The 15,880-nt window shown below is 37.1% G+C and overlaps 1 protein-coding gene and 1 long non-coding RNA gene across 2 annotated transcripts; one reads left to right on the top strand and one right to left on the bottom strand.

The window, feature by feature from the left end:
• Nucleotides 1-1,772: 1,772 nt before the first annotated feature.
• LOC115515761 lies at nt 1,773-13,666 on the top strand. Its single transcript, XR_004343774.1, has 4 exons — nt 1,773-1,882; nt 11,988-12,016; nt 13,170-13,248; nt 13,599-13,666. It is a non-coding gene; the product is annotated as an uncharacterized LOC115515761 (long non-coding RNA).
• On the bottom strand, nt 10,719-15,652 carry CB3H15orf61 (chromosome B3 C15orf61 homolog). The gene is made up of 2 exons (XM_030317862.1): nt 15,307-15,652; nt 10,719-10,946 (listed from the first exon to the last, which is right to left on the bottom strand). The coding sequence occupies exons 1-2, from the start codon at nt 15,650-15,652 to the stop codon at nt 10,819-10,821; spliced, it is 474 nt and encodes a 157-aa protein (XP_030173722.1). The 3' UTR covers nt 10,719-10,818.
• Nucleotides 15,653-15,880: the final 228 nt, after the last annotated feature.

The raw sequence follows: 15,880 nt of genomic DNA on the forward strand, positions 1-15,880 counted from the left end.
AAATAGTACCTGGCACATAGCAGGCACTTGAATAATAGCTGTTGAGTGAATGAATGGATTCTGAAAGCAAAGTGGACTGAAGAATAAGAATGCAACTGCCCTGTGCACCTCCTGCCTGTCTTGAGCCTCACTTGCTCCTTTGCTTTTCCACCATCAAGACTGCGACAACAATCATTATAGACTCCCAAAGAACTACAGATTTTATAGCAAATATTGATTGCCTCCTGTGTTCGAGAATTCCACTTACCTCCTTCAGGGCCTACTGTGGGCCCTTATGTATAAAGCTCAAATAGTTGTTGATTAATTTTGATTTAAAAGAACATGATGAAAATAGAGGATGAAAACAGTAACTTTACGGTGGAGAAACCTAGCAGACACCATCCTAACCAAGCAGTCAAGGTTAACATCCCCAGTAATAAGTCATGTTGGGATCATGTGCTGTCTAATATGATGCAGTAAGAAGGGCGCTTGACCTCTGTGGTCTTCTCCTCCAAACTCATGACCCCAATCTAATCATAAGAAAAACATCAGACAAACCGAAATTGAGGGACATTCTACATAATACCTGACAAGTACTCCTTAAAACTGTCAAGGTCATAAAAAACAAACTGTTCACAGACCTGAGAAGACTAAGAAGACATGATGACCGAATGCATTCTGAGACCCTCAATGGAATCCTGCAACAGGAAAAGAACAGTAATGAAAAGCTGGTGAAATCTGCACAGAATCTGCAGTTCAGTTGGCAATAATGAACCAGTGTTGATATCTTTTGGCAACTAAGTTACATGAGGTGCTAATATCAGAGAAATCGGGATGAGGGTTTATAAGGAACTCTGTACTACCTTTGCAATTTTTCTGTAAATCTAAACAAACACACCAGCAATCGTGTCTTGGGAATATTACTTGCAAGAGGATATAATTACATAATTTACAGTAGCAACAACAACTAAACCATAAACATTTTCTTCATGTTGCCTAATATCCTTTAGTTTGTAAAAAAAAGAACATGAAGAGGCATGAACAAAAATGAGCACAGATAAACCCCTAAAAGCGTGACAGGGAAGTTTATTCTTTCCTGTTTTGGCAGGAAGGAAAAAAAGAACAGTGAGACAAGTCCAGCACTCGCACAGAAGCAGAAACAACACTTTAACAGTCACGGAGCACCTAGTATGTGCCAGATGCTACGGATTTTTGGATGCTCTAAAATGAATTCATTAATTTAATGATCTCACAGTTTGTGAGGCTCTGAGCTGACGGTGTGGAGCCTGCTTGGGATTCTGTCCCTTCTTCCCTCTGCCCCTCCCCCACTTGTGTGCATGCCTGTGCGCGTGCTCTCTCTCTCTCAAAATAAATAAATATTTAAAAATTTTTCAAATGTTGGGGTGCCTGAATGGCTCAGTCAGTTAAGCATCTGACTTTGTCTCAGGTCATGATCTCGCAGTTTGTGAGTCCGAGCCCCGCATGGGGAGCTGTGCTGACAGCTCAGACCCTGGAGCTTGCTTCAGATTCTGTCTCCTTCTTTGCCCTCCCCCTGCTTGTGTGCTCTCTCTCTCTCTCTCAAAAATAAATAAACATTAAAAAAATTTTTTTTAATGTCATTAGATTGAATTTCTGCGCAATATATTTTCTTTTAGATAAAGTAGGCTGCTGTCCCTACAAATCACTTAAGCTTTATTACTTCCTTCTTTTCATTGTTTAAACATATCTGTATTATTTTGTTTGTATTAACAAAATATATCTCACATTTTTGTGGCACTTTATAGCTTGCAAATACTTCCACATCCATAATGTGACAAAATTGTCTATGCATTGTAGGTTACGACCACGGACTCCATAGACAGATTGCAAGGACTGGAGGAACACTCACTATGTGTGACCTTGGGTAAGACTTCGTGATTTCTACAGCTAAAAAATAGGCATAAAAACAGTGCCAAACTCACTGGGCCGTTAAGAGAGGATTAAGTGAGTTAGTATGTATAGAGTCTAGGACTTGGCACAAATAAATACTATGTAAGTATTAAACTCCTCCTTCTGTACATGAAGACACTAAGATTTAGAAAGCTCTAATTTTTCTCAGTCATTTAACTGGTATTGGTACAAGAACTTAAACCATATATTTTATCTTTAAAACAAGGTTCTTTGGGGGCGCCTGGGTGGCGCAGTCGGTTAAGCGTCCGACTTCAGCCAGGTCACGATCTCGCGGTCCGTGAGTTCGAGCCCCGCGTCAGGCTCTGGGCTGATGGCTCAGAGCCTGGAGCCTGTTTCCGATTCTGTGTCTCCCTCTCCCTCTGCCCCTCCCCCGTTCATGCTCTGTCTCTCTCTGTCCCAAAAATAAATAAAAACGTCGAAAAAAAAATTTATAAAAAAAAAAAAATAAAAATAAAAATAAAAAAAACAAGGTTCTTTGTATTACACATATAGTAGAACAGCAATAAAAAACAAACTAAATAGCATGATTTGGAATCAGAGATAGGCATGCATGCAAGAATGATAATAAAATTTCAGGGTTAAAGGAAACTGACAAAATCACCAATGTAGTCCTCTGCGCAATTCAAGAATTCTCTCCATGTCTACCTAAGGAATGGTCATGCAGCCTCTCCGAACATATCCAACAACAGATTCACTGCCTCAAGAGGGAACCTATTCCATGTTTGGCCAACTCAATTAAAACATTCTTGTCTTCTAGTTACTAACATATTATTTCTAGTTCTGTTTAAAGTGAGTAAGTCTAACTGATCCTAGTACTTTCTGTTTAATGTTTTACTTCATTTACTTCTACGTGTCATTCCGTTTGACTTTAAAATAGCAACATTTCTTGAGGCGGCTGGATGGCTTTTTTACGTAATAAAAAAGGCTACCGTAATAAAAAAATGGCTCAGTTCATGATCCCACATTTTGTGGGTTTGAACCCTGCATCGGGCTCTGTGCTGACAGCTCAGAGACTGGAGCCTGCTTTGGATTGGATTCTGTGTCTCCCTATCTTCTCTCTGACCCTCCCCTGTTTGTGCTCTCTCTCTCTCAAAGTATAAAAGAGAGGCGCCTGAGTGGCTCAGCCGGTTAAGCGTCTGACTTTGGCTCAGGTCATGATTTCACAGTTTGGTTTGTGAGTTTGAGCCCCGAATTGGGCTCTGGGCTAATGGCTCAGAGTCTGGAGCCCACTTCAGATTCTGTGCCTCCCTCTGTCTGTCCCTCTGTTGCTTGCACTCTGTCTCTCGCATTGTCTCAAGAGTAAATAAACATTTAAAAAAAAGAATAAAACATTTAAAAAAATTAAATAATAAAATAAAATAAAATAGCAACATTTCTGTATGAGAAAACAGTATGAAATGCCTCAAAAGCATAATGCAACAAGATTCCAGTCTTTTATTTTTTCAGAATCCATAAGAGGGTAATTCATGACATGTGAAGTATTTCAAAACTTGTTGCTGTTTTTGCAAATAATCCATAGGATCTCCAGTTAAAGTATCCGTTTCTGAAAACTCTTAAAGATGAAGACAAGTTTTCTTTTTAATTTTGAATCATCACACATTCATTCCACAAAGAGCCTTATTTATTTATTTATTTATTTATTTATTTATTTATTTATTTATTTTTATTTTTATTTTTTAATGTTTATTCATTTTTGAGAGAGACATAGAGCATGAGTGGGGGAGGAACAGAGAGAGGGAGACACAGAACTCGAAGCAGGTTCCAGGCTCCAAGCAGTCAGCACAGAGCCCGACGCAGGGCTCAAACCCACGAACCATGAGATCATGACCTGAGCCGAAGTCGGCCACTCAACTGACTGAGCCACCCAGGAGCCCCGAATTTTGATTTTTAAATGTAATGTAAAATTAGGTGACACTGTTTAGATTTTTATCCAAACTTTAAAATTCTTGGTTCCTTCATCTTTTAATGTTGGAAATTTGAAAGCATAAAAAACTAAAATTTTGGTTTCATCTCACAGCAGGGGTGTTAATATCATACGTAATAAAAAAGGCTATAAGAGGGGTGGGTGCTGGCTGGTCCAGTTGGTAGAGCCTGTGACTCTTGATCTCAGAGCTGTGAGTTCAAGCCCCACATTGGGTGTGGAGCCTACTTAATATGGATGAATGTTAAAAGAGAGAAAGAAATAAAGGTTACAGGATAATCTCCTATCTTCATGGACTTTCATTCAATTCTTAAACATATACATTTTTTGAAATGAAAATATCCACTTTTATTAAATGGAGTTAAAAATTTTAACCTACGAGAGTATTAATTTTCATTTTGTGGTGTTTTTATATTCTTCCTTTAGAGTTTGGGTAGACCACTTTTTAGGTCTGATTTTAAATTATGCACTTATATGAAAATAGAGTAAAATGAATCACCTTGTGGTTAATAAATTCAATGTTCTGTTTACAGACAGATTGTTATAAAATTACTGATCTATTCTAGCAGCAGCAGTAAAGGTTATGTCAAGCAACTACTAAAAAAAATCATACTACATGGTGTTAATGATGTTACCTTAACATACCAGCTTCAGGGGCTGCATAATTGTTTCTGCCAACCCATAAATTTTTGAGTAACAACAAAATTATTGTGATTTTTCTTACTAAATAATTCATACATTACAAAGCATGTATGTAACAAGGTCCATGAATCACTAAAGCATATAATGATCATATATCTAATGACATATCTCTTTTCATAAGATGAATTCAAATAGATTTATGTATTTAGGTTAACTAAAAAATACTGAGTTTATAAGGTTCATAATTCTATCATCAACAACAATACAAAAACTTTACATCTTCTTTAAGAAGTACAGCTTCCATGATTTGCTTTTAAAAACTGGAAGCTTTTGTTTATCAAAATCCTTGTGTTTAAGCTACTTTTCATGAAGTTTTACTGCTTTTAAATTGATACTATAAATATCACTGAAGATAAATTAATAATATAATGGAGTAGTACAGTGTTCATAAACTGTATTTAAAATGATATAAGTGCAACCAAAATAGCTATAAGCAATACTATATAACACCTCATACTAGTAGTAGCTAATATTCTTTACCCAGCAACTAGGATCTAAAAGAGGATATTTCCATTTGCTAACATTTTACGTGCTTTTCTTTGGTCTTATCTTCAGTCTTATCTTTTTAAAACAACACATTTCTTTATGCATGTGTGTATAAATACACTGTATATGCTATATATACTATATATACTGAAGAATAACATACAACATTGTGTTAGTTTCAGGATAAAAGTATATAATAAGGATATAAAAGTATATCCTTAATGCTACCAAAAAATGATCCCAAATGAGATTTCATCTACTTAATTAAAAGTAGGTTTCATAATTAAAAATTTTTAAATGCCAAAACTGCAAAGTATAAAATGATGTTAGCATGTTTTACCTCTTTTAATCTCTAACATGTTTCTAAACTCTGTTATTTTCTACAGAAATCATGCAGTTACATTCCATTATAGTAATATTAAGTCCTTTACTAAATTTTAAAAATTACTTTTATCTGTGGTAAAATCCACAGAACACCAAGTTTACCATGTTAACCATGTTGAAGTATACAGTTCAGCAGTATCTAGTCACATGACCATTCACATTATCGTGCAAACATCAGTACTATCTCTAGACCTCTTTTCATCTTGCAAAATGGAAACCATATTGCCATTAAATACTAACTGCCCATTTCCCCTCCCCGCTTTACTAAATTTTTAACAGTTTTATTGAGAGATCATTCACATGCCACACGGTCTTCCATTTAAAGTGTACATTTCCATGGTTTGAGTATAGTCATGGGCTCATGCAACCATTACCACAATCAGTTTTAGAACAGTTTCATTACCCCAAAAAGAAACCCCATACCCATTAACAGTCGCTGCCCATTTCCTCCCAACCTCCCCATCCCTAGGTAATCACTAATCCTCTTTGTCTCGGTAGACTTGCTTGTTGTGGACATTTCATATTAATGGCATCATGTAATAGGTGGTCTTTACGACTCGCTTCTTTCACTTAGCACAATGTTTTCAAGCTCCATCAATGCTGTGGTGTTTATCAGTGTATCATTCTCTTTTTTGACTGAGTAATATTCCAGTTATTCCCATAATAATGTGAATATGACACATTTTATGTATTCATTCTTCAGTTGGTGGCTATTTGTGTAGTTTCCACTTTTTGGCTAGAATGAACAATGCTGCTATGAACATTTGTGTACAGGTTTTTGTGTGAACATTTGTTTTCAGTTCTCTAGAGTATATACCTTGCAATAGAATTGCTGGGTCATATGGTAACTTCATGCTTAATATTTTGAGGAACTGCCAAACTTTTCCAAAGTGGCTGTATCATTTTACATTCCCACTAGTAATGCATGAAGGTTCCAGTTTCTCCACATCCTTGCCAACACTTGTTATCATCTGTCTTTGAGGGGCAGAGAGAGAGAAAGAGAGAATCCCAAGCAGGCTTCTCGCTGATAGGGCAGAGCCCAACATGGGGATCAAAGCCACAAACTGTGAGATCATGACCTGAGCTGAAATCAAGAGCCAGGTGTTCAACTGAATGAGCTACCCAGGTGCCCCTCTCATTATGGTTTTGATTTGCATTGCCCTAACAGTTAATGTTGAATATCTTGTCATGTGCTTAGTAGCCAAAAGTTGTAGAACTTATTTGCAGAAATGTCTGTTCAAATCCATTTTTCAAATGGGTTGCTGAGTTATAAGAGTTCTTTATATATTCTAGCTACAGGTCCCCTATCAGATATGTGATTTGCAAATATTTTCTCCCATACCATCAGCTGTTTTCACTTTGATAGTATCCTTTGAAGCACAAGAATTTTTCATCTTGATGAAATCCAATTTATCTTTTATTTTCATTTCTCATTTCCCTTTACTAACTTATCCTTTCCCCAAATAGGAGAATTTTACAGCAGGCTCTACATGAAATCAATTTCTTTACTAGAAAACTAACTGAACTTTTAGAAACACACTAAAAACAATCTACATTTATGTTATCCCAGCTGAATTAAATGTATTCTCAATTAGCAGAGCAGAGTTCTCAAAAGTAGCTGAAGGGCCAAACTTGTGTCAGCGGAAACTATTTTAGCCACATTTTCGTTTAAAGAAAAAAATTTTCTCAGCATCTCTTCTCCAATTTATATTGAAAAAAATACTCTATGGACCATGGTCACTACTAATAATACTTCTTATTGTTGGGAAAGCTCTTGTGAAACATTTGTCAAGTACATAGAATAGTACAAAAGTGAAATATAGTAATTAAGATTTGTGTTCTATTGATTGTGTAGCGAAAGTAATTTTTCATTACTAACATAAGATTTAATAAGTATAAGTAGTTAAAGATTCTGACTTGGCACTAGTCATTAGCATGTAATTGAACTAGTAAAAAAATCAGTTAAAGCTGTGTTGATTACCACCTTATCTTTGAAAGGCAATTAAAGACCTCAATCATTGCAACAAGATTTGATTGTGCAGCCTTTATTGGACATTGATCTTTCGGCAAAGTGCAGTTACATTTTCCATTAATTTACAGTAACACAGTTTAACTTTGATACCCTAGACTGTTGACCCAGGTGAGATGTAATGCTAAGTACTTGTTTAGGTTAAGATGCCCTCAAACATCATTACTGTCTGAATGTAAGTGCTGAAAAAAAGGAGATACCCGATCTACCCGCTTTAGATAAGGTTTCTGTTATCTGCATTAGCTTTTAAATGAAATGAAACCAAGATCTTTGTCTGTAGGTCACCCCACTCATTTAAACATCATTCCTCATTTAACAGAATTAAGAGATATTTTCATGAAGCATTATACATGTTCTTGATTATAGTTTTGAGTGACTATAAATATGATAAAAAACAAAATGTACATTTTAAAAGAAATATATATGCCTTTAATAATTAAAATTGTTTTGATTTTTTACTGAAGTCAACAATTAGCAAAATATTAGTGACCAAATTTGTGTGATAAAAGAAATAACTGTACAATTGGCTATGTTAAGAGATTAGTGCTGAAAAACTAGGGATTTTTATATTAGCAACCTCTTTCATGCCCCCAATTCTTACTGCATCTTTACAGTAGTTCACAGCTTATGCAGGAACTAAACATTCTGACTGGAAATTTCTTCCAATACTTGCTAATTGATTTGCATAGAAGTAACAAGATTTACGAAATTTTATACCAAAAACACATCTTCGTTAAAAAATAGTTTTGCTTGATTTTTGAGACAAAATCCCATCAAGGGAGTTAAGTATTGGCAGAAAAGCTGTTTTTGGTTTCATCAACTAAGAATATTCCTAATATCCCAAAGGGCAGCAGGGTCAGCTCAGAACCCTGCTTGCAACCTCAGGTGTAATCAGCATGTGCACACCCATAAAATGCCTTCAATGTGTCCCCTTTCTTCCTCTCACCTTATTTTTAAATCCTTTGATTAACGAAGTCTTTTACATACATACAAATAGATACGGAACAGAAGAATGAGGATTACAAAAACAGCCTTTACTGAAATAAAACCGGCATTTGCTTATGAGCATATTTATGATACATTTTAAAGTAGAAAGCCTTCTTGTTTTGGTCTTCTCAGATTACAGGTGGAAAAAACTTAAGACACAAAGGAGTAGAGTTATTAGCTTGAGGTCAAAAAGTAATACAGCACTGATACTAAAAATAGAATCAATTTCCTGACTTCCAGCATTTATACTTTATCCCTTTTAGGCCACAGTGCTTCCATGTATTTTCCACTTTAAAGGAAAAACCATTACTGTTCAATGGGGAGCATTTTTAGACTACAAGGTTCACTATAAGACTTAATAAATCCAGTGAATGATATTTTAATATTTGAACCATGCCCTTAGCCATCGTTGAGTTCATCCTTCACTATGATCAACTCCATGAGAGCAAGAGGTCTATTGATTTTCATGTAATACAAGAAAATATTACATTTGCTTAATTGTTACACAGTGAGCACATGAGACAAGAAATCAAGGCTCTATTTAATGCTGCCAGCAGCAGAGAATTACAGAGATCAATAGGGTAGTTTGTCAAAGATCTTCTCCAAGGAGACTTACCTATCACCATATGGACAAGAAGTCACACTGACTGTAGCTATTGAAAAACAGGTAAGCAGAGTCAGCAGTACAAATTATCAGAAATCAAACAGGCCAGTGTGAAAAGAAGTGCAACTCTACTGAAAAGCTGTATTTATAGTCTGGTAATTAAAAACCATTTTATCAGCCTTGTGTTGGGACCAAACCTTTACAGCAAGTATTGACAAGACCAGCAGCAGTGAATGAGCAGTATTTGACTTAAAACTTATGAGCTATAGTTATTTAACTTTGCCCATTACAGGGGAAATCAGTTCTAGCCTTCCTTGCAAAATGCTAATAGTCAGTTTTATTATTAATGAAGTCTAATGTAACACTATCTTCTTCGTGTAAGCCATTCATTTAACTAGTGTCAAGTATATTCTTCTGGACTAAATATATGGGCATAAGTACTTCTTTGATTAAAGTGTTATTTAGAATTGCTTTTAGACAAGTGAATGCTACATATATTTGAAGAACAGCTCGCTCTCGGTAGCTCATTTAAAATGACCACCTTGAACGAAGTCAGTTTGTATTACTTCATTCTGGTATTTTCACCTCAAGTCACTTCCAGTCACTTTCTCTACTGATTTGCCAGAAGTAAGCACCCAGTTGTTGGTTAGATTGTATTGTATAGAATATTTTGCTACAAAAATGTGTAAACTTGCAGAGTATCAGCAACACATTAACATAAAATGATATATAATGTATGTTTGTAATTATGGGAGAGATCATAAATCTTAAACACCCATTGGTTTAGAAATTAAATAGTTCTACTTAGTTCTCCCTAAATTACTCCAAATTTCTGAAATTTACCATTCGTCTGGGTATTTTGTAACTACCCCCAAGGATAAATTTTTTTAAATGACTTTGCTTTCAAAAACGCAATTAACTTAATAAAATCTTAACACAAAACTGCCATCAGGTCTTTAAAATTTCAGCCCATTTCCCATCACCAATAAGTGTATGGATATGTACCATTTCAGCTAATTGCTTTTGTAAACAGTCACCAAATTTATTCTTCTGGGTCTGTGTAGATCTTAATTGTTCTTACAGCTTTATCAGCGTGCTCTTTTAACTTTTAATAAGTCTTAATTTCATCCATCTTGCTACATTTACATTAACCAGAGTCATTATTTTTTTTTTTTCAAAGTAGTATGGTATTGGAGGTTTAGACGATAAGAAATTTCAACATTACACCTGAACCTCTCATCCAGGTAAATGGCACAAGGGCTTTAAAACATTCCCATTTAAAATCCTGCCAGCCGAAGAGTTTAGATTTCAGATTGCAATTAGAATTCATCAGTTTTGGATTTGCCAATGGTATTATCTCCACCTTTGTCCTAAAATCCCCTACTTCTTTTTCCAGTGTCATATAAAAGGTTTTCCCGTCCTTCTTTGTATGGGTATCTCTATTTTCTCTTCAGAGTTGATTTAAATTGTTAATACCTAACTATAGAATATATATAGGTTGTAATCATTTTTTATATGTAATTTAACCTAATTCTAGGGAAAAAAATGGTGTATGCCTCATGCATTTGTAGTTCCCATTGGCTAAACTGAGTATGTAATATATAACCATGTATGAAAAGCTTTGCCTCTTGAGGGCAATGATTCATCTTAAAGAATCAGACACCACAGAAAGAAAAAGGTGTTTGCAAAAGTTTTATTTTAAAGGGTCAAAAATAAATATTGTACATACACACAAGAGAAAATCCACCGATATTTATGTTCTCCAAGGCTCACCCTTCAGTACATGGCACCTTCATCTTCTTTATTTAGAAAATAAACTGTTATTGGTCCATAACTGGTGTGCACAGTCTCTGTGACTCTAGCAAATAACCAGGAGCCAAGTCCATACAATAAAGTTGGAATACCTAGAAAACAAATCATATGTTTTTATGAACATCAGTACTTCTTAATCACGCATCAATATATTTGTCATGGTGCAAATCACAAAGCACTCTTCAGCAATGTCAACAAATTATAAAGTTATAAAAATATAGACATGAGTGAAGATGGACGCATTATCTAAGAGCTCAGTTTCATCTGTTTGTGGAACTATGTGAGCCTAGAGATCTTTAAAACTATAGATAAGGCTGGTTTAAACTTTAATTCAAAGCACTTTATAAGCACTAATTCATTACTTCCAAGTAATTATGAAGTAATTTTATATTCTTTTTGCAAATAAACAATATTCATTCATTTCGTTGTAGATGCTCCTGATTATTGGCCTTGAGCTTAAATTACTAGGTCAACTTTACTGTGCGTTAAGTTAAACAGCAACACTGATGGTTAAAGTAATTTTTTGTGCAACTTAAAAGAAACTGGGTCAAAGAGCTGTCTTCAAAACCTAAGGCAAAACGTAACTCTAAGGAAGATTTTAGTATAACAGCCATGAGAAATACTCCCATTAGTATTTTTACAGCTGATTTGAAAACAACCTTGTTTCAACCTATTTGGAATAGGTATTCAGTAGATTCCAACAACATGTTTCTTCTTTGGAGTATTTCCATTTGATAAGATCTTGCTGTTATATTTGAGACTAGCTTCCATTTGTGATTCATGGAACTAAGCCTACTACTAACCAGAGATAATGGATTAAGCACTCATGCAAATGAAACTATAGTGGACACAAAACAAACTTTCACAGTTCCTATCTTTTTTAAGGCACTTATTTAAATTCAATGACTACTGACATATTAAAAACATGTATAAAACCAACAGGCATATGAATCAATAGCAAATATTGTATGCTCGACACAGTGTTAATTTTATTGTTACCGTGTAGGAGTTGGACATAAAAAGACAATTTAAAAGACAAGCTGTCCATTTGGAAAATCCCTCTTTCCAGCTAATAGGGAAACCACATGCTCAGGACTAATCATATTGCTAAATTTTTTCTTATTTTTCTGCAGGAATATATCTGCCGTTATGCTCTTTTTGAGTAAGTGCACTGGACTACTTTGTGCTTATTCCCTGAAGCTGCATTCCAACCACTGTGATGCCAGAGACTAATCAGGAGAAGCGTCACTATCTGGCAATGAGAACAGAAAAAAAATGCCCATTCAGTCTGGCACCTCTCTATTTTTAGGAATATACTGGGTCATAGTTTGTCACTATCACAGGGTTCCCTGGAATGCCCATGAAATCTTTGACTGCTTTCTTTGCCTTGGTAATACCCAAAAGAATCTCTAAATGCTTCAAGGGAATGTCACAAAAAAGCCACAAAAACTAGCATCATAAAGCTATTTATAAATAATTTTATCAGAAAAAAAAAAGGCAAGTGGAGTGTGGTTAGGGAAGCATACAGGCAGAAATGAGTGAAGAATAGAAAGATAAGTTGAAATAAAAAATTAAATATGGCATCACAACTTTAAAGCTGAAAATCAATGGGGTAAGAAAGAAAAAAACAGGTTCTAGGAACAAGTATTAATTTTTAAAATATACTGACAGTAAATTATATATAAGATATGCCTTTTAAACCAACGCTAAGGACATAAATTTAAGGGGTGGCTGGTGAAACTGAAATCTTGTTTGATTGTACTTATCAGTTTCCAGTTAAAATATTGGCACGTTTTAAAAACCACACAAATCAATGGTCCATATTTTTTCAGCTAAAATGGAGAACTGATCAAAGATTACCAGTTTAATCATAACTACATTACCTCTCACTAAGAAACAGCTAGGAAACACTATCAATAATTTTGTTTGATAGGGGATAGAGTTGTGATACAGGAGTCAAAAATTCTCTATTTCTTTTTTCCTGCAGTCTATTTAATGCAGTCAGGCTAATACACCAAATGAGAAGATTTGCCACTGACATAATTAAAACATAAAAAAAATAATTTTATGGCACATATGCTATAAAGTCTATAAAATTCTGTGAGAAATTAAATTTTTCCCAGACTGAAACATAACATCAAAATGAACATGAAAGTCAGTTCTTGGCATAATAATTCATTTTGAGTCAGCTGAACAGTAGGTAAACCACTGTCAAATTAAGCACTTAAAAAAAATTAGAACTTCTTAGCAAGTCTCCGATTACCCATTCATTCCAATGGTAAGTTGCTTTTCTTAAATCTCAATCTACTTCCCAGCAGGATACCCAGACTGATAAACCATCAGTAAAATGTCAGCTTCCACTGAAGGGAAGACAGAGGAGAAAGAGAACAAATGGTAAAAGAGAAATCTTTATTATTTACAAAATGGAAAAATGAATTACTCTGATAATTATTAATTTAGAAGGGAATAAGAGGAATAAAATCCTAAGTATTTTTATTAATAGAATATGTACTTGATGATCCACAGGGGCAATTTGTACATCACAGAACAGGGAAGAATCTATTATCTAATTCTCTACCGTAAGACAAAAATACAAAATAAACATTGCCAAATTGGTGAATACACTATTCTTTGAAAAGTGCAGGAAAAAATTCCCTGTATCAGTAAAAGCCAATTCGAATTAAAGCATGCATGAGCAGAAAGTTTTCCTTTTTGTTTAACTTAAAACTCTTATTCCCACGTAGGCAGGATTTTTAGAATTTCCAGAAGACCATTACATCACTCTTCAGCCTTCTCTTCCACATAAAAAAAAGAAAAAGAAAAACTACAACTGTTGTTTCTTTCCTCAAAAGGTTTCACTTCTCTGTGTGAGAATGTTCTGTGTATCCTAATTTTCTTTGGATTTCTTTGTATCTATATGCAAAAGAAAGCTCCAAACCGTTAAGGTGTTCTTAAGGTGTTAAATTTTAAATGAAAACTTTCTTTCAAAGGCATTTGGCTCATGGTTTACCTATAATCCTCCAATTATACTTTTCCTCACCTGTAACTCTTACCAGCTGGGAAGAATGATGGCTTCTGATTCTGAAAATGCTAAAATAAACCTCATCTTGAATCTAGTCATCACTCCAATTTTTCCAAATAATTTTGAATTGAATCTTCTAAGTGTGCTCACCCTTCAACTTTGAATCAACCTCAAAATTAGTGGGCATGCTCTATATAGTCCATCAGCCAACAAACAAACTTTTAAAGGTATACACATTGCTAAATAATCTTCTCCTTGGTGGAGTGAACCCAGGACAGTCCCAGTAGACCAATGGCTCAAAAATCCCACGAGAGACTATGTGTTATTATAAGCAAAAGTACATAAATACCATATTTAAATTTAATGAGCTATTAGATTATATAATACCAATTTAGATACACAGGGGTTTAACTTTAATTCTGGTTTTAAAAAACTGGTTGGGTAACATGGTTCAGCTACCAGGTCCAGATTTTGAATTACTAAAATCTGGATTAATATGATATTACCTATTAATAGGTACAAAACATCTTGAGGCCTCTCTATTTTTCACTGACCTAGAAAAGATATACCCATGTCAATGTTCATGCCTCTTCTGTCAGTAGCCAAAAGAAAATAAACATCCAGCAAGAGTAAATACTTTCAGAATTAGAATATTCCCATGAAAATACAGAAATATTAAAGACGTACAGTCTTTTAAATATCTTTTAGGCCTAGCACCTGAGGAAGCTGATATGACTGGTGAAAACCGTTAGTGCTTTCAGTAGAACGCACTTGGTAGGATTTCACGTAGAGAAAATCAAACTTAGAAAGTAGTTGCAGTTTTTATAATAATGAATGCACTCAAGAGAATAATGGTCATGAACGAATCCTGCCATGCAATAAGGCATTTCTCAATTTCAGAGCCACTGTCCAATGTGGACGTTTCCTTACACCCTCTTTCTGACTGCCCAATATAAGTATCCTCCCAGTCAAGAGCTGCAGCAGGTGTGGACAGAATGAACGCCTCCTCCCCATCAGTGACGCAGTGTGATCCCTAGACACAGGCCTAGGCTAAAGCCCCGCTTTCCGGGGAAAGGTTCAATAGCAACTACTGAGCCCCGACAAGCACCTACTGGGGAGTAGGGGCTGGGGGAGGGGGGCGGGGAGGTAAGAATACAAAAGACCAGGGCCAAGGCCAGTCCTAGAAGGCTGCTGCTGAGTGGGTGAGACGCGGAGGCAGGGTCCGGGAAACCCAACAGCGCGGTGCGAACCCAATGTGCCGAGAGCGTGCTCCCGGGAGAGCCTGCGCTGGGCCGAGGCAGGGTTCCCCGGCGTTGACGTGGCCTGACCTTGGGCCGGGGTCTCGACCTCTGAGCGACGTTTGTCAGCGTGCTTTGCAAACAGTGATCCCATTGTCAGCGGGGCGTGTTTCACCGACTCGGGCCACTCACCCAGGTTGACGACCTTGAGCGCCGTGAAGAACCGGTCCTGCCCGGCCAGGTCCTGCCAGGGGGCCTTGGAGCAGTGGTACTTGATGAAAGGGAAGCAGCCGGTACGCAGGACGTGGTAGTTGGCGCCCTGCACCGGCCAGTTGAAGTGCGAGAGGCCGAACTGGTCGTTGCGGACAGCGCTGTAGGGCACGCAGAAGGAGGTCCAGTGCGGCAGGCGCCGCTGTAGCAGGTGCCGCGTCAGCACCTCGGAGGCGCGGGGCTTCGGGCGGGAGGCGGCGCCCGAGGCCCAGGGCCGGCACAGCAGCAGCCGGAGCGCAGCCTCGTGGGCCCTCCGCAGGGGTTCCATGGCCGGACTCGCCCGCGTCCCCGCCCCCGCCCCTCTGCCGCCGTGGGGCGCGCGCCGCTGGGGGCGGAGCCGTCAGAGCGGGCGCGCGCCGCGCCCCGGGGCGAGCGGCGGGGACGCCCAGTGGGCGCCACGCGAGTGCACGAGAGCCCCCCCGGGGCGCGGTGGCGCGTGCGCACGAAGGTCTTGCGGCCTCCCGCGGAAGGAGCGGAGGGTGCTTGAGGGGCGGGC

This window comes from Lynx canadensis, chromosome B3 (assembly GCF_007474595.2).
Source record: "Lynx canadensis isolate LIC74 chromosome B3, mLynCan4.pri.v2, whole genome shotgun sequence".
NCBI lineage: Eukaryota > Metazoa > Chordata > Mammalia > Carnivora > Felidae > Lynx > Lynx canadensis.

Coding starts and splice junctions, on each gene's coding strand:
- CB3H15orf61 (XM_030317862.1), bottom strand. CDS start 15,652: ATGGAACCCCTGCGGAGGGCCCACGAGGCTGCGCTCCGGCTGCTGCTG. Junction 10,947..15,306: donor GCTCAAGGTCGTCAACCTGG/GTGAGTGGCCCG, acceptor TTTGTTTTCTAG/GTATTCCAACTTTATTGTAT.